Raw genomic sequence first — 18166 nt, forward strand, 5'->3', positions numbered from 1 at the left:
TTGAATTGGAAAATAACCCTCAAAGGTTTGAAGGAGGTTCTAATCTAGGAGCCTCGGAAGACACTTGGCAGAAACACAAACGTCTGTGGGAATCAAATCTTGTGTTTTTGTAAGCAGGTAAATCATTCCAGTATATTGAGCCATCATTTTTTTTAAAGAGCTCCCAAGATGCATGGAGATTTGTGTCATATTTGTCAACATAATTGCTGTGAAATTGTAACCGCCATGTTTTCGTGTATGCACATAAATGACAATCTCTGACTCGAGGCCAAAGGATTCCTTCAAGCTCACAGCCGGACTGGCTCAATCCAGCAATCACGTGTCACGAATGCTGAGTAGAGGTGGCAGCGCATCCCCGGGGCAAGCATTAAGTCCATCTCCACATCAGATGCGTTTACGGTATCGAATCCCAAGGTGACTGAATAACGCCCCAAGGAAGCATAAATCAGAAGCTGCACCTCAGCTATGTTCAGAAAAAGCTTTCTACTGGTGACAGCCGCTTTGAAGCAAAACGTCTGTCTCCTTATAAGCTCCGACATAGAGGTACGATTTTTAACCCGAGCCTGACCCGACCCATATTTCAGGCCAAGATTGTTAATCATTTTGTTCGGGTTCAGGCAAGGCTTCTCTCTCGCTGCCTTTTAAAAGAATAAATACCCACCTGTCTTTGTTCTTGTTTCCTTTCTGGTGTCGCGCGATATAGACACACTCCGGCCACTTTGTTAGCTACACCTGTCCGACACAATTTCTAAACAGCCAATTAAACGGCGACAATTCAGTGCATTTAGGCATGTAGACATGGTCTTGCAATTCAAACCGAGCATCAGTATGGGGAAGAAAGGTGATTTGAGAGACTTTGAACATGGCATGGTTGTTGGTGCCAAAAAGGCTGGTCTAAGTATCTCAGTAACTGCTCATCTACTGGGATTTTTTTACGCATCATCAACCATCTCTAGGGTTTACCGACAATGGTCTGAAAAAGAAAAAATATACACTGAGCGGCAGTTCTGTGGGGGAAATGCCTTGTTAATGCTAGAGGTTAAATTATATATATATTATATATATATATATATATATATATATATATATATATATATATATATATATATATATATATATATATATATATATATATATATATATATATATATATATATATATATGCTTTTGTGTCTGTGGGTAAGTGGTATGGTTGTTATATTCATATATTCTAGTGGATTCAGGGGATTGGGGTGTCATAAAGTATTAAATGTGTGCATGTTAAGTAGAATATGTGAAAGCACAGGACAACCAAATTGCATGTATGAACAACTACAAGCTAATAAAGTTTCAACTGTGTGTGCCCGCAGCGTCCATAGCGGTGTCATAAATCTACTTTTATCACTCTTGTGTTCCCAGGGATGAAATGTCCCCCTCTGCGTAGCAGCAGAGGGTATTAGATATCCATCTCCGTCCCAACATCGCTCATACTGTATCTAAACCATCAGTACAGTGTGATCGCGTTTCATCTTTTGTTTTGCACCGTTTGGTGAACCACGCTTGGCCAGCACAGAACTCGCGCTGTCAGCACTTTTGCATGCTCGTAATAACCCCCCTCTCCATAAACGTGACGTGCATCCTGAGGACATGCTACAGAGATTTTTACAATCGAGGATCAGGTGCTCCGTGGTCGGCGCCATTGGAATAAAGGGCTCTTTGTCTTATAGTTCTGTACATGGACAAAGGCGGCAAAAGTAGTAAGAACATTGTTGCGAAAATAAGATTGAGAGCCAAGAATATAAGAGGAGAAATATCTAACATAAAAAGGGAAAGTGTGAAGCAAGTTGTAAAGCGCTTTGGGAGGTCTTCAGTGACTTGAAAAGCGCTATATAAATGCAGACCATTTACATCTACATTTTTAGAATTAGTGTTAGGGTTGTGCAATACTGGGAATTTTGGTATAGATCCCATCCAAGTAAATGCTGAGTAGTATAGGATAATACTAATCCAAAATTAATACTTTTTGCATTGAATGAGCATGATAATTGAATAATTGAACCACCTTGCGTTCGTTTATAATTACCATAAACACAGCACAAGGATTTTACACATTATACTGCCGAAGTATGCATTTAAGTTATGTTATTACAGTAAAATAACTACAATGCAAACTTTGGCAGAATAAAAAAGACATATACTACTGCAACAACTGGTTCCGAACAAAAGTACACAAAAAAGCAGCAGTGAAACTCGAATACATATATAACAATGCCAACATAACAACTTTAATACCTTCCATTGCCCCTCTTCGGTTCAACACTAATTAATAGCCAAATCTTGAGTAGTAAGCATTTCTGATAAATACTGATAAATTCCAGCATAATCATTTTTAAAGGTGGGTTCGTCGTTTGATGTTTCCTTGGGTTGAAAATCAAATATTTTCTCTATTAAGTATGTGTTAACAATGCCAAATAGAGTTCAAAGGTCCATTATGCTTTATTTTCCACTGAGCCTAGTACCTGCCTTTATTCTTCTTATAGTTAAGACAATCGGGGTGGAACACATTAGGTAGGAGGAATAGGGTTTTAGTGCTGAAGAGTGCCATCATGCTCGTTCCGGCGTTTATTTATGTATTTATTTTTTTGTTTTTGTATTTTTTTGTGTCACATGAAAATGGTGAAAGTAAGATAACGCCTTCTTCAATTTGAGTCCAAACACTAACGCACAACCCTGAAAAAGATGAAAAGAGAAGAATTTATTTGAGCTCGTCTAAGGAATCCACATTCTTGCAGGTGCATCATGAACAAACTGAGTGAGGCCGCTGCGATGACACAAGCCAGGAGATAGAGGCAGCGAGTAAAAAAGTTCCAAATTCTGTACATGTCCTTCAAAAAATGCCTTTGTGTAATGTCAATTCATAATCCCTTTAGTTTTAGGTTCCTGGTTGTTAAATATACTTTAGAAGGCATCAGATTCTGATGTTGACCACTATCATTAGTATCGATACCCTCAAAAAGGCTGGTATCAATACTGATACCTTGTTTGTGTACTTAATCATCACAAAAAAATTATAGTAATGTTTTTTTTGCACGTCTTTGTCAGGAGTATTTCTGAAAATCACTGATGGTAAATGAGTTATCTGCTTGAATAAGAACCAACAATATTTGATGATGAGTCACACGTTTTTATCAAATGAAGTCTTTCCATTCCCACCAATCAAAAACATACGTACATATACAGTATTGCAAACAACTTTGGCCCTGGAATAAATTCCCAAGCGCCGGACGTAGAAATGTTTTTTTTCGCCCACCAACGTAATTCCTCTGTCAGTCCAGTCCAGAGCCGCTGTGGAGGAAAGCCCTTAGGCTAGCAGCCAAAGTCAACTGCCAAATGACTCACATAAAGCTGTGCAGTGGTAACTATCAGTGTGTTTTGGGTTAATTAGAGGAGAGGCATTGGAGGGGGTATTTAGGCCAAAACATGACCACATAGGCGGGGAACAATTGCCTTCGTGAGGAGCAAGAAATTAGTCGTTGATCTGCTCCAGGCATCCTCATTATGAGTCAAGTTCCCTAGGGGCACTTGGCAGGTTTAATATTACTGATTTCTTACTTGACCAATAGTCACATAAACATTTGTTTGTCTGTACACCTGCTGATCATTTACCAATGACAGAGCGGTATTTATCACGTCAAAAGAGCCCGTAGTCGGACTGGATTTGACCATTCCAAGTTTTTTTCTGGTTGAAAATAACTATAAACGGTTATAAATAAATTTGCAACAAGGTTAACTTACGTTGGCTGTAGCCTCCGTTTGAAGGGATTTCCAATCCAAGGATGTGGTAAGTAATAAAATTACTGAGTCAAACATTTTAAATTTTCATCTGTGAATCATGTCTTAAGATTCCTGGTAAGACACTTAGGTAATAATCAGCTACCTAAGCTTTAGACTGGACCTGTCAAATTATTATTATAATCACAGTAGCCTATCCCACAGTTTATTGACTAGGTCATTGAGAACACAGTAATCACAGCATATTCACGTAAATCCAATGATTGACTAGACAGACAAGAAGTCCTGCTACATGATTCAGTTGACTTGAAAGAGTAATTGAAGATAGGAGACACACCCAAAACCCGCATCATGATTATTTTGTCGATGAGAGCAAGTGCCCTGAGCTAGCCTATTCATCAGAAACACCAAGGGCTCTGATGATTCTGTTCAATCATATGACTGACTTGCGGACAAAACAAAAACTTTGCTGACTCATGTAATGTGGCTCACATTAATTACACACCCAAAAACCACAAACTTAATATTTTGTCAATTTAGATGAGTGCCTCAAGGTATCGTGTTCATCAGAAACACTAAAAGCCCAGATGATTCATATGACTGACTTGGGCAGCATCCAAAGCAAAAACTTTGCTGACTCATACGATTCAGCTCACATTTATTGATTTGCACATTGGTTGTAGTTTCTCAAAATACTAAAGGACCTCCTACTCAGGAGACTTTTTTTGCTTATTTAGAAAACTCGCCAAAGATAACAAGGAGCCATTTACTTCGATTAAAGGCAGGACAGAAGAAAGTGGACTACCAGTTAACTCATTGTTTTGAATCATGTAAGTTGACTCAATGCCCTGCGATTGGCTGGCAACCAGTTCAGGGTGTCCCCTGCCCATTGCCTGATGATTGCTGGGATGGGCTCCAGCACCTCCGCGACCCTACTGAGGATACGCGGTGCAGATAATGAGAGAATGAGATGAGATGAGATGAAGTTGACTCAACACAAACAACTTGCAGACTCAGATAATTTGAGTCTGGGTTACATCAATAGTCTTACTAAACTCTGACTTGAGGAGGTAGACTCATTTCTGGGAAAAAAAATGTTTTACCTGGATTGAGAGTTACACAAAAGACTTGTATTTGATGCACTGACTGTAAAGTGTTGCTCTGTTCGCTTCTTGTGTAAGCAAGTTGAGTTAGAGGCTGCAGGTGGCTAAAGCTGTTAAGATCAAACCCGTACCTGTGACCGCAACTGTCAATCAAGTGAGGGAATACAGTAAACAAGGCCTGTGTGGTCTTGGCTTACATACTAGATGAGTCACATGATTATCACAAGGAACACAACTCTTGAGTTGTAACAGCACCCCGGGGGTCCTTTTTCACTTCAATTTTATTTTTTTCAAAGACTTGTTTAATTTACGTTTAATTTTGATTTAAAATCATCACTTTTTGTTGTTCATTGTGGTGACGTTCAATCATCTTGTCACAAAACAAGGTAGACAAGGTCATGTTATCATAGGTCTACACTGATGTTATTGTCTATTCAAGTGAAAGTGGAAGGTGTGAGGAGTCGTTTTGTCATCTCTCTGTAGTTAATTTTCAGTGCAAGATAAGTAAGGAATTGTCGACAAGGAGGCGATGAAAATGGCCATTAAGGCTTAGTAGAGCAGACCTAACACCCAAATTGAATCTGTATGTATGAGTGTTTTTCTGAACATTTTTGACAAAGTCATTTTAAAATGAATAATAGGGAAACTTGGCCGTATTTCTTGTTGACTGTCTTGTGGGTAAACAGGTATTTTGGTTAGGGTCTGGTACACATCCGTCTAACAGAGGGTACTAGCCGGGTTACCCCATGCTTCCCCAACTTGGGATCCACCTCACAAAAGAAACTTAACAGAACTTGTCAGGCCAGATATTTATTTTCCTGCCAAGTGCAAGCTATAACATTAATAAAACTTGGTCCCTTCCTGAGGCTAGTTACCAAATATCCATACTTTGCTCGGACTCGCGCCACAGATGCCTATTTACAAATCATAATTATAGACCCTCAAACTTTTATTGAGCCAGTTTTTAACTCCTTACTGAACTATTACTCAAAAGGCACACAAACTGCCTAGTACTCTTTGAGAAATCATATATTTCAGACTAATTCCACAGAAAAACAAAAAACATCGGAAATTGCCTGCATTGATATACCTTCCCATTCACACACACACTCACAAACCGAGAGCGGCGACAGTCATGCAAGGCGCTTTCCAGCTTATCAGGGGCATTAAGGGTTCAGTGTCACGTTCAAGGACAATTCGACATTTAACATGAAGGGGCCGGGAATCAAACCTACGACCTCTTCGTCATACGACGAGCGCTCTACCACCTGAGCTACTACAAAGACAATTCATTTGAAAATCTGCAAAGCAATGTACCAGCAATAACCTGAACGCGAGGAAGTGATCAATAATCAATCATTGCACAAATACGGCAGTGTACCGTAAAACCTTGTGCAGTGACTCACACAAATAAATACTGTATGCATTTCCAATTGTGTCCACTGTACTTTTTGGGGTATCTAATGAACACCGGAACACAAGGCACACTTTCACATTTCTGGACAATCTGGGGTTTTTATGTGTGCCTTAAAAAAGAAAAATGCAATATGGTAATTATTTCAGTTTTTTTAATATGAAATGTCACGGTTGCCCATTACCCTCACTTGGCCCCGTCTGTTTGGCGCCAGCTGCGGCTCGTTGCCTGATTGGCTTTCCTCCTATTTAAACTCAGTGCTCTCATTCGCTCCTTGTCAGTCCGTCAACAGGCCTCTGCACTTGCAAGACTTGTGTTTTGACTCTGTCCGGTATCCTGCCCCTGTATCCAGTATCCGATATCGATCTCGTCTGTCTCCTCCTGCCCGCTATCTTACGCAGTCTCCAGTATCTGATATCGATCCCACCTGCCTCGTCCTGTCCGGTATCTTGCTCCAGTGTCCGCTATCGACCCGTCTGTCTCGTCCTGTCCGGTATCTTGCCCCAGTATCCGGTATCGATCCCGTCTGTCCTGTCCGGTATCTACCTGTGTGTCCTGTATCGGCTCGCTACAGTTTAACTGTATGGGTCAGGTGTATCGACATTTCGTTCTGTGTGCATGATTACAAAGAATGACAATAAAAGTAAATTCTATTCTATTCTTCTTCTATTCTATCGATCCCATCAGTTCTGTCCTGCCTCGATCTCGTCTGCCTTTGACTTCTCTGTCTCACTTCTTCCGCCAAGCGATCACCGCATTCCTGGCGTTTGTGTTCATGCGCATGACTGCCTCATTCCCGTAAAATGAACCTTGTGTGAAAACGTTACGCGTCTGGGTCCTCCATCTGTTCTGCCTCTGACATTAACTAATTGGCTAAATATTGGTTTCCTTCCAAATCGGATTTTTGTACCTATTAATACATCAATTACTCAATGAATTATTCTTCAACTCTTCTGATCACTTGTACACAAGAACCATTTTGAAGGTTTGCCTAGTGAAACAACAATAAAAAAATACACGTCTACCATGGTAGCAAACACCCAAGTTGCCCAGACGAAAATCAAGCGATTAGGAACCATCAATAAATCAAACTACTGACTACACCGACACATGTTACCTCGGAGTTGTCAGGCATTGCAACAAAATAACTGCCTTCAACTATAAAAAACGAATTTTAAAAAGTTTTATTTAACAAAATAGAGGGCGCTAAGAGGGCAACCCGGTGTACTCTTTTATTGCAATTATGTTGGAAATGTTAAAAACACCATCAATCCGGTGGAAAATGTCAGCCACTTTTTTCAGACTTTAATATTCCCCCAAGCGTTGGTTTATACTTTTAATTATGGCCCAAAAAGGGTACTAAATTTTAGTTTTGGGTGTTCCCAGTCGACGGATGATTGAAACCTTTGTCAAAACGCTACGCCTATCTTCCCCCTTGATCCACATTTGATTTACTCTAATGTAGCAAGGCCTACCGCACCACGTTCAAAACATGCCGCCTTATCCGCTGTCTGATAATGAACAGTGACTTTAGGGCACATTAATCCTATTTGTCTCTTTGCCAGGATCCTCATGGGCCGACTGTTAAATCTCAACACCGGCCTCAAAGCTTATTGAACTCCATTTGTCTTCGTACTCCAACTTTACTTTATAAGCACTTTAGCTTGTGCTGGGAATCCTTACTAGCTTGTAGCCTTAAGCACTGAATTTAAGACTTTGCAGGCTTTCTGTGAAAGATAGAAATATCACTTGCAAGAAATATCACTTGCAAGCAATTTTATTACAATTGGAGGGTATATTTGCGGATAGGGAATTCATGCAATAACATTTTCAGTCCTTTGATGAAAAATACTATTAACAGTAGCCTGTGTTGGGACTAGTGTGTGACGAAGGAACACAATTACTGTTCTTGGTAGCGAGTACTGTAATACATTTTAATACAATTTGGTAACTTAACTGTCGTTACTACATGGTTAGTAACTGCATTGGTCATTAAATGCAGGTATCGCAATGCTCTCAATCTGCTAAATAATTCCGCATTAATCATGTTGTCACATACAACTGAGCAAACTGCCAGTTAAATAACTGGGCAAGGATTATGGTGGAACCTTCTCAAGGGCCAACGATGGCACCCTCTAACCAAACAGTAAAGGAAATAATTGCTAAATTAAGTAACTTGCAACTGTCACTAAATACTTGGTAGGCAACGCGTGGAGAGGGTGCGTGGATTATACAGGAACGATAAATCATCTCAATAAATGGAGCCAATGTAAGCACATAATCTGCGGTAAAAAGAGTCCTCAAATTTGGTCTTTAATTTGAAAATTTGTTTTTGCAATACACCGTGATTGGAGAAATAGAAAAACCTTGAGAAAGTTGTCGGCCACCCGGGTGGAGACGTTTTGAGAAGTTGTCCGCCCGACGTAAAAGATGCACTAATTACTGTTTTACGAGCAATGTGCCCAACACTGTAGCTTTTAGCACCTAATCCTAACATACTTACTTCTGCAGATATAAATGGTACCTTTTGCCCTATTTTTTGTGTAGGATTTTTTTTAAGGAATTGCTAGAACTAAGTTGAAACTCAAGCTTTTTGTGGTATCTCACCTTTAAAAAAAGTGTAACAATTTATTGGGATATAACAAATATGTCCCATTGCGAACCAGGGAACATTGACTCTGTTTTTTTTATTTTTTAGCGAGAGAGAAAAACAAATATCCTCATCCTACCTATTAAAGATTTTGAAATGAGGCAAAAGGGGAAGAGAAAGCACATATCTACTTTCAATGCACCAAGAAAGGAAAAAGAAACTTAAGGGATTCTACAAAAACGATGACCGGATGTCAATGAACTCGAGTTACATGCATGGATCATCATGAACTGTTGATATCCGGTACATGTGTTTATGTTTCACCAATCAGACCGCCTAAAAAACTGTTTCCCGTTTTATAAAGAGACAAATGTGATGGGAATTGTATATGACGGCAGAACCTTTCTTAACCTTGTTAGTGCTCCACCGTCAAAGATCCGAGGTAAGGATATGCCTTCATTGTTGTACGCTGATGTAAATTATTCAAGATATTAAAAAAATGAGTGTCAAATGTAAACAGGGCAAAGAGAAACAAACTTCAAAATAAAACAAATACAATTTGTTCTTGTATTTTTTTAGGATCGGACAGACCATTTAGATTTGCATTTAAGTTATACTCTTCAGTGGTAAGTTGCCAAATGGATTTTTTTAAGTGTCTTTTTTGTTGGCTGATTAATCTCAAACACATTCAGATAAAAAAAATATATTTTTCTAAAGCAATTATATCACATTCATTGTAATTCAATACTAATATTTTAAATGTTTATGGATCTTTTTTTCATAATAATCTAACTAAACTTTCACAACTGACTACATTCTTTTTGCTTCTGTTTTGCATCAATTTACATATTTCTCCTTTCTGGTAGAGGAAGAAAATGGATTCCATGGAACTTGATGAATGTGGCTATTTAAAAAAGAATTTAACGATGCAAGGGCTTGTCACCGAAGGTAATTTGCAGAATTAATCAATAATTTGGGCTAAAGGTCACTAGAACACATTTTGTTGTTAATGTCAAATGATACTTTCTAAAAGTTTTACCCTGAAGTTATTTCTCTTTTTATTTACAGTAAACTTTCAACAAAGAGAAAAGTCATCTAGATGTGTCATTGTCTGTCTTGGTTTGGTGTGTGCTGTCTTACTGGCTGGTAACATTGGACAAGCCATCTACTGTATGTCACCAAAAGAAAACCATTGTTTCCCAACGGATTTCAACATTTTAAACAAATTTCCTAGATGCAATATTGCCTACGTTTTCAACGGAGGACCCGACTAAGTCTGACCATCTGATTGAAGAGACAAACCACCATCTCCACAATAACATACTCCACACAAACAGTGACTATGTAAAAAGAAACCTGCTGGAGGTCATGTTGAATAACCTCACTCAGGACAAAGACCATTTGCAGTCCAACTATGACTCTCTTGTGACAAACAGAGAGAAGCTCCTTGCCAGTGTAACGGCTTTGACTGCTGAGAGAGATGAGTTGAGAGCCAATTTTCAAGGCTTGAAGCAGCAGCATGACAAGATGCTGACCAACTACACCCTCCTGAGAACTGAAAATGACGTGCTACAAACCCTGAATAGCACACTGGGGATGGACAAAGACCAGTTGCAGGCTAGTCTCAAGTCCCTTTTGAAAGAGAAAGACCAACTACAAACCAACTATGATTCGCTCGTTAAAGACCTAGAAAATCTTCAAACCAGTAGAAATAATGCAACTGCTCAAAGAGATGAGTTCCAGTCTCGCTTTCACATTTTGAAAGTGGAGAATGACCAGAGGCGACACAATTACACTTTACTGAGAAGCAAAAATGGCAAATTGCAGGATAGTTATGAGACACTTGTTAAAGATAAAGATTATTTAGAAGACATAAACAAAGCTCTTGTTAAAGAAAAAGAGCTCCTGCTGACCACTAAAACAAATGCTACTGCACAAAGTAATGACTTCAGGTCTCGCCTGGAAAGTTTGAAGGATGAAACAGACAGGTTGCGACAGAATTTCTCATCACTGAAAAGCTACAACGACCTGTTAGAGGTCAGGTATGGCTCCCTTGTCAACAAGACAGAACAGCTGCAGAGCAGTAAAACCACTTTGTCTGCCGAAAACGATCAGTTGATGTCACGTTTCAATAGTCTGAAAAATGAGAAAGACGTGTTACAACAAAACTGCAATTCATTAAGAGCACAAAAAGACCAGTTACAAGGCCAACATGAGTCCCTTGTGAAAGACAAAGAGAGGTTGCTAACTGACTACGATTCCCTCCGTAAAGAGAACCAGCTTCTCGTAACAAGTAAAACAAGATTGTCAACAGAAAGGGATCAGTTGAGGTTAAATTTCAAAAATCTAGTGAGAGAAAAAGACCAGTTGCAGAGCAGTTTATCATCATTGATAAGCGACAAGGATCAGTTACAGACGCGTTACGTGTCTGTAATGGGAGAGAAAGCGTTACTCACAGCCAGTATCACCAGACTGGCTAATGAGAAAGATGCGGTTACCGCCCTCTACAACAACATTAAAAATGACAGAGACAATTTAAAGAAAAATTACACTCTATTGGAGGCTGACAGGGATTTGTTGGAAAGAAATTACACCTTGGCAAGCTTAAACATTTCTAGTTGGCAGCTCAGGTACAACCAGCAAATACTACAAACTCAACCGCAAGGCAACTGCCATGCTCTGCGTGATGAAAATGAGCAGCTACGTGGAAACAAGAGCAGCCTGGAGACAGAAAAGTACAAGATGCAGAAGACTATCGACAAAATGAGTTCAAAGATAAACAGTAAAGTCATCAGAGATGCTAGAACAGATACCCAACGGCCTAATACTTACTCTGCTTTTGTATGTATCCTATAGGTATGCTCTGCATGGCAGGCTGGATGAGGTTTGACAACAGCTGCTACTTCTTGTCTAGCTTAACTCGGTCCTGGTCTGAAAGCCGAAAGGACTGCATCAACAGAGGAGCTGATCTGGTTGTTATAAACAGCAAGGCTGAACAGGTGAAAAGGACTGATGCCAGCATAAATGAGATTTGGCGAAATATGATCTTCAGTTTTACAGGGTTTTTGTCTTGGCAATGTTTGTCCACTCCAACAGTTATTTCTTAATGGATTACTGGGGCACGGAAAGCATGCGTGGATTGGGTTGAGCGATCAAATCGAGGAGCAAAAGTGGAAGTGGGTGGATGAGAGCCCTCTCACTTTACAGTAAGTTAAAACTTATTGAACAACTCAACATTTTCCAACAATGTGCTCTCACTTCCAGTTTCGACTTCATTTAGTTCCAAAGATTGACAGAGAAGTAAAAACAAAAAGCATCCCTTCAGCAGGAAGTGATGCAACATGCACATGACAGGAATGAATGTTTTGTAAATTCCAGAATTTGAAGGAATGTTCTGTTTAACAGTTTTTGGCGGGTTGGGCAGCCCAACAACTTACGGAACCAGGACTGTGCTGAAATCCAGGGAAAATCCTCTACTTTGTTTTCTGGTTGGAATGATGACAACTGTTCTGTCCGAAAGTACTGGATATGCGAGATCTGATGAGAATCCATGACTCTACACCAAAACACATTGAATGTTTTGTATTTGTGTGGAATTACCTCGAGTAGAAAATATTTGAGTCTTTTCATGTGAAAACTGAAACCTGATTTGTTTGCAGGAACCACCCTTATATTGCTGACTTGTGTTCAATCTGTACACTGAGTGTTGTGAATGTCCTGGTTACCATGTAAAGCAGTACAATATGTTACATGTGGGGCAGCAAATCTCTACCCCAAAAAACGCCCCAGAAAGGGATGGGTGCCGCCAGGCTGTAATTGCCCAAGACACACAACAGGAAAGTGAGCCGTGAAATAAAGTTTTTTGGCTGAAATGAGTACAGAATTGGATAATTACTAACTATGTTTTAAATAATACACATTTGCAGTAGTAAATTTAAAGACAAAAAAACTGTTATGCCAACTAGGTCTCTAATATATAGGTTTGGGTCTACCTTGAAGGAACTTGACAGAATGTTTTTTTTTATTATTCATGCTCACCACTTTTGGCTTGTGTCATCATTACAGCTTCTGTCAAGCTCCTTCATTATGCGCATGCAAGTACAAGCACTGGATGCGCTTAAAAAGATGGCGGCTGCGCATGGATACATGCTTGCGGCTAGCTCTCCAGCTAATCTTCTATTTATTGCCGTTCTCTTGTCTTTTTTTCTTTCACTTTTGGACACATGTGTGGCCAAAAACACTTACAGTAGGGACGAACTTATTCGGTTGGGTGGGCGTCTAAATTTCGATTTTTCGGGCACTTTTTATACCGCCCATGATATACCGAGCGAACTTCAAAGAGACCCGGCATCCTTGTGGACAGCTATTCCTCTTAATAAACGACGCCGACGGCCCCGTAAAGAAAGGAAACAGAAGCGTGGTTGCCGTGCAGGTAGATGTGTGAAGCGTGTGAAGTCCAAGCAGCAAGATGGACGCGAGGATGGACGCGAGGATGTAACTAATTCCACCATTCATTCCTCGCCGGACAACCGACGCTTTAAACTCAGCGCTCACGAACGGCCACAACGCCGGGAGCTTTTGAAGATCTCGACAAAGACTACAAAGAGTTCAGCTAAGTCAAATGATTCAGCAAAGCTGAAATTTGGTCTGTTAAATATTAGATCGCTTGCTCCAAAAGCTTTACTTGTTGATAACATTATTCGTGATTATAAACTTAACTGTATGGGTCTTTGTGAAACGTGGTTACGCCCGGATGAGCACTTGGCGCTAAATTATGCCTCTCCCCCAGACTACGAGAGTAGTCATATAGCACGCACGCTGAAAAGAGGTGGTGGTGTTGCGCTAATCTCTGAAAAATCGCTCAAATTTAATACACGTACCTCTAATAATTACAAAACGTTTGAGGCTCTTGTGATGCGGTCCCCTCAATTGTCAATTGATGTAATAACTATCGTGCACCTGGGCCATACACAACTTTCTTAGACGAATTTGCTGAACTTTTGTCTGAACTAGTAACCTATGCAGACAAAATTATAATTATGGGAGACTTTAACATTCATATGAACTCCCCACACAGTTCACTTACTATTGCGTTTAGTTCTCTAATTGATGCATTTGGTTTTACTCAACTGGTTGACTTGCCAACCCATAAAAATGGGAACACGCTAGACTTGATTCTGACTCGAGGAGTTTTAACCTCAAACATCATGGTTCTACCGTGTACTACTGTTATCTCTGATCATTATTTAGTGACATTTGAGGTGCTAACTAAATGTAGACTTAATAAAGCTGAGGGATTTAGCGGACGCAATATAAGCACTGGCACAGTTTCTGAGCTCTTTGAACTCCTTCCTGGAGCAGTTGCGTCCTTTCCTAAATACAATGGCTCGATTGACTCACTCATAAATGAGTTCAATACCACCCTGACTAGTGTGCTGGATTCAATAGCGCCCATAAAACTAAAATCACGTCCTAAAAGACGCACACCTTGGTTTACTGATGAAACTAGAGCCCTTAAAAAAGAATGCAGGAAATGGGAGAGAAAATGGCGCGCTACCAAGCTTGAGGTTTTCCATCAAACCTGGTGTGACAGCTTGTTAAAGTATAAAGCGGCCCTTGCCTCTGCAAAATCGGCCTACCTTTCGAAGGTGATTGCGTCTCAAAAGAACAACCCCAAAGCCCTTTTTGACACTGTAGCATCGCTTACAAGGCAACAGGCTACCGCAGACAGTTCGACACACTCTGCTCAGGACTTAATGGTCTTCTTCACTAAGAAGATTCAATGCATACAGGAAGAAATTGCAAAAGATATTGTTAGTACCACACGTATTAAAGGACTGAAATTTACAGATGCACGACAGGGTGGCTGCCCTGGGAAAATGGCCGGTTTTAGTGAACTGTCACTTGATGATCTCAAACAAGTGGTGAATGCGGCCAAACCGACAACTTGCCAGTTCGACCCTCTCCCAGGTTCACTTATTAAAAGTCTTTTTAGCGTCCTTGGGCCTTCAGTTCTAAATATTATAAATACATCACTCTCCTCAGGTGTAGTTCCAGCAGCTTTTAAGTCCGCCGTTATTAAACCCACACTGAAACGACCCAACCTTGATCCAGAAATATTAAGTAATTACAGACCTGTGTCAAACCTACCTTTCCTCTCTAAAGTACTCGAAAAAGTAGTGGCACAGCAGCTGAATGCTTTCATATCGGAGAATAACCTTTTTGAATCCATGCAATCAGGATTCAGGGCTAACCACTCTACTGAGACAGCTCTGATCAAGGTAACAAATGATCTCCTAATGTCAATAGATTCTGGCGCTTCATCACTTTTGCTGCTGCTGGATCTTAGTGCTGCTTTTGACACAGTGCGCCACAATATCCTACTAGAACGGTTGGAAAAATGGATTGGTCTCTCAGGAGCCGTCCTCTCGTGGTTCAAATCTTACCTCTCAGATAGGACGCACTGTGTTAAATATGGTGAAACGACATCTGAGCCCTTTAATGTTACCTGCGGTGTTCCGCAGGGTTCAGTGCTCGGCCCCCTACTTTTCAACATTTACATGCTTCCATTAGGTGATATTATTCGCAAGTACAATATCAGCTTCCACTGCTACGCAGACGACACTCAACTATATCTTCCGTTGGAGGAATCTTCCACACTAAACTGTGGAAATTTGGAGGCCTGTCTCACTGAGATAAAAGAGTGGATGTCACTCAATTTCTTGCGTCTTAACTCTGAAAAGACCGAAATGTTAGTCATTGGTCCTTCTAAATGCCGGGACTTATTCGCAAAAACTGCTGTGAACATTGACAAATGTCACATCACACAGAGTGACTCAGTTAAAAATTTAGGTGTCATATTTGACCCTGATCTATCCTTTGAGATGCATGTAAAGCAAATTACTAGAACTGCCTTCTTCCATCTTCGCAACATTGCTAAAATCCGTTCAATACTGTCTCAGTCTGATGCGGAAACAATAATTCATGCATTTGTTACCTCCCGTCTCGATTACTGCAATGCACTACTCTCCGGTCTCCCGAAGTCCAGAATCAAGTCTCTTCAGCTAGTACAAAATGCCGCAGCGAGGCTTTTAACTAGGACAAAAAAGTACGATCACATAACACCGATTATGGCTAACCTGCATTGGCTCCCAGTTAGCCAAAGATGTGACTTCAAAGTTCTCTTAGTATTGTACAAAATCATACATGGACTTGCTCCCTCTTATCTTTCAGATCTGATCTGCCACTATGTCCCGGTCCGAAGCCTACGATCTGAGAGTGCTGGTCTTCTGATGATCCCGAGAGCAAAGAAGTCTTCTGCTGGTTCGAGAGCGTTCTCCATCCGGGCACCGGTGCTGTGGAATGCTCTTCCCCCTGAGATTCGATCTGCAACCTCAGTGGAAATGTTTAAATCTAAACTTAAAACCCACTTCTACTCCATTGCATACGAATAACCTACTCCTCTTGTCGGTTGAAAATAGTTTGTGTAATATAGTGTAATAATCTGTGAAGCCCTTTGAGACTCTTCGTGATTTAGGGCTATACAAATAAAAATGACTTGACTTGACTTGACTTAAATATATTTGTTTTTGTTTTTTTTGCCTTCTCTTTGGGTTTGGGTTGGTTTGGACTGTACTTGAAACAGGCCTCTTACTTTCTACATTTTCATGCAACACTAACAATTTAAACAAAACAAAAAATCTGCCGGGACGACCATAATGTCACTCTAAACTAGTCCCCCCGTATGCCTATTCTACCTACCTAAAGTGTTCTGCTCCTCACAGCTTTGCTAAAAGTAAGATAAAAGCAGATAGGCGCGGTAGGGAAAAAAACCATGCGGGCTCTTTGAACTCAGCTGGGTATTGTTGACAAATACCTACTACATAAAATATTTAACTTTTAACTTCATTGAGGACACTTCAAACAATACTCCTCACCTTTAAATACAATTTTCAAAACTTTCAACACAAACACCTGAAAACACTTTAAAAAAGCAATGGAGTTTGATGAGACTGATTAGGTGTGCCATTTTGCAGGTTAAAAAAAACGTGAAAGTCTCTGCGCATGGTTCGTGCCAGAGCTTAAAATATTTGAAAATACTTGAATTTTGTGAATTTCGTGTTTTTGAGGATAGAAAAGTACTTGAATTTTGGGTGAAGTGCTTGTCAATGCTTGGAATCGTGGCCATCTTTCATAACAAGCCTGCTTAAAAATGATGCTGACCCTGCTCTCTGGTGGTTTCGCTTTGCCATTGCATTTTTGCCTCATGGTTAACGGCAGTGATTTCTTTTGTTAGGCATTTTCCTATGAAGCGTCATCGCCCCGTACAGGTTGAGCCCAAGGGGACAGTTGCATGCTACACCTAAAGAGAGCACCATGAATTATTATTGGTGCAATGATTACATATCAATAGCGGACATTTAATATAGGCCATGCAAAAAAACTAAGGTAGCTTTGGTTAATGTCATCATTACTGATGTGACTCAGTTGCGCCCGCTCATGTGCCGCCAACTGCCGCGGGTTCTGATTGGCTCCCTGTCGGTAATTAAATCCAGTCCTGTCAGTCCCCTGTTGTCAGTCCGTCTGCAAACCTCAGTAAATACTAGGCAAGCCTTTTTCGACCCTGACTCCCACCTGTCCCGTTTTTGCTCCTGTCTGACCTATTTTGATCCTGACCACATCTGCTCTCCCATCCCAGCTTACAACCCGTTTTTGATCCCGACTACGTCTGCGCTCCCGTCCCGACTTACGACCCGTTTCTGACCCCGACCACGTTTTTGCTCTCCTGTCCCGGCTATCGACCTGTTTTCCCGTCCTTGACGCCGCCATCGCTTGCTACGGAAGATCCACTTCCTTGTTCGGATCACAATCCAAGTACGAGAGTGACTTGCTTCCTGCGCCTAGCGAACACCGAATCGTGGGTGCAGCTCATCCTCTTTCCTTTAATAAAACTTGTGAGAAACGTAACGCAATTGGGTCCTGTTTCCGTTCTGGTCCTGACAATAAATTGTGATGGGAAGATTTACCTGCAACTGAAAATGTAAGATGCATTCTACAGTCGTTATTACCCAACACCTATGTGGGGAGAATTTTTTTGCACAAATATTCAGACACAAATATTTTTGCGATTTACTCAAGATCTAAAAATCATTTGTCTGAATAAATGCACACGCAAAATAAAATATGCATGTGTAGATCACAGATATATTTGTGGATTTGCAAAATACATGATTGATTTCTTGACTTGACTTCTTTTTGTGGTGCTGGGTTAAATATTTTATGTAGTAG

At 40.4% G+C, this 18166-nt stretch overlaps 1 protein-coding gene across 2 annotated transcripts; it reads left to right on the forward strand.

Annotated features, from left to right (window-relative positions):
• Positions 1–396: 396 nt before the first annotated feature.
• Positions 397–12753, forward strand: LOC148359554 (uncharacterized). Of its 2 annotated transcripts, XM_088344033.1 has the most exons (8): positions 9278–9320; positions 9458–9504; positions 9745–9826; positions 9947–10048; positions 10113–11660; positions 11735–11877; positions 11975–12084; positions 12284–12753. In XM_088344033.1, the coding sequence occupies exons 3-8, from the start codon at positions 9754–9756 to the stop codon at positions 12417–12419; spliced, it is 2112 nt and encodes a 703-aa protein (XP_088200159.1). In that variant the 5' UTR covers positions 9278–9320; positions 9458–9504; positions 9745–9753; the 3' UTR covers positions 12420–12753. The 2 variants fall into 2 exon arrangements, with proteins under 2 accessions (XP_088200158.1, XP_088200159.1); XM_088344032.1 differs by lacking the exons at positions 9278–9320; positions 9458–9504 and adding an exon at positions 397–543.
• The last annotated feature ends 5413 nt before the right edge of the window (positions 12754–18166 follow it).

The sequence above is a fragment of the Urocampus carinirostris genome, chromosome 9 (genome assembly GCF_059441175.1).
Source record: "Urocampus carinirostris isolate Australia breed hairy pipefish chromosome 9, RoL_Ucar_1.0, whole genome shotgun sequence".
NCBI lineage: Eukaryota > Metazoa > Chordata > Actinopteri > Syngnathiformes > Syngnathidae > Urocampus > Urocampus carinirostris.

Excerpts from the sequence above, each read along its gene's own strand:
- LOC148359554 (XM_088344032.1), top strand. The coding sequence starts at position 466 with ATGTTCAGAAAAAGCTTTCTACTGGTGACAGCCGCTTTGAAGCAAAAC. Across the intron at positions 544-9,744 it reads TTATAAGCTCCGACATAGAG|AGGAAGAAAATGGATTCCAT; the intron begins GTACGATTTTTA and ends CCTTTCTGGTAG. Across the intron at positions 10,049-10,112 it reads CATTGGACAAGCCATCTACT|ATGCAATATTGCCTACGTTT; the intron begins GTATGTCACCAA and ends CAAATTTCCTAG.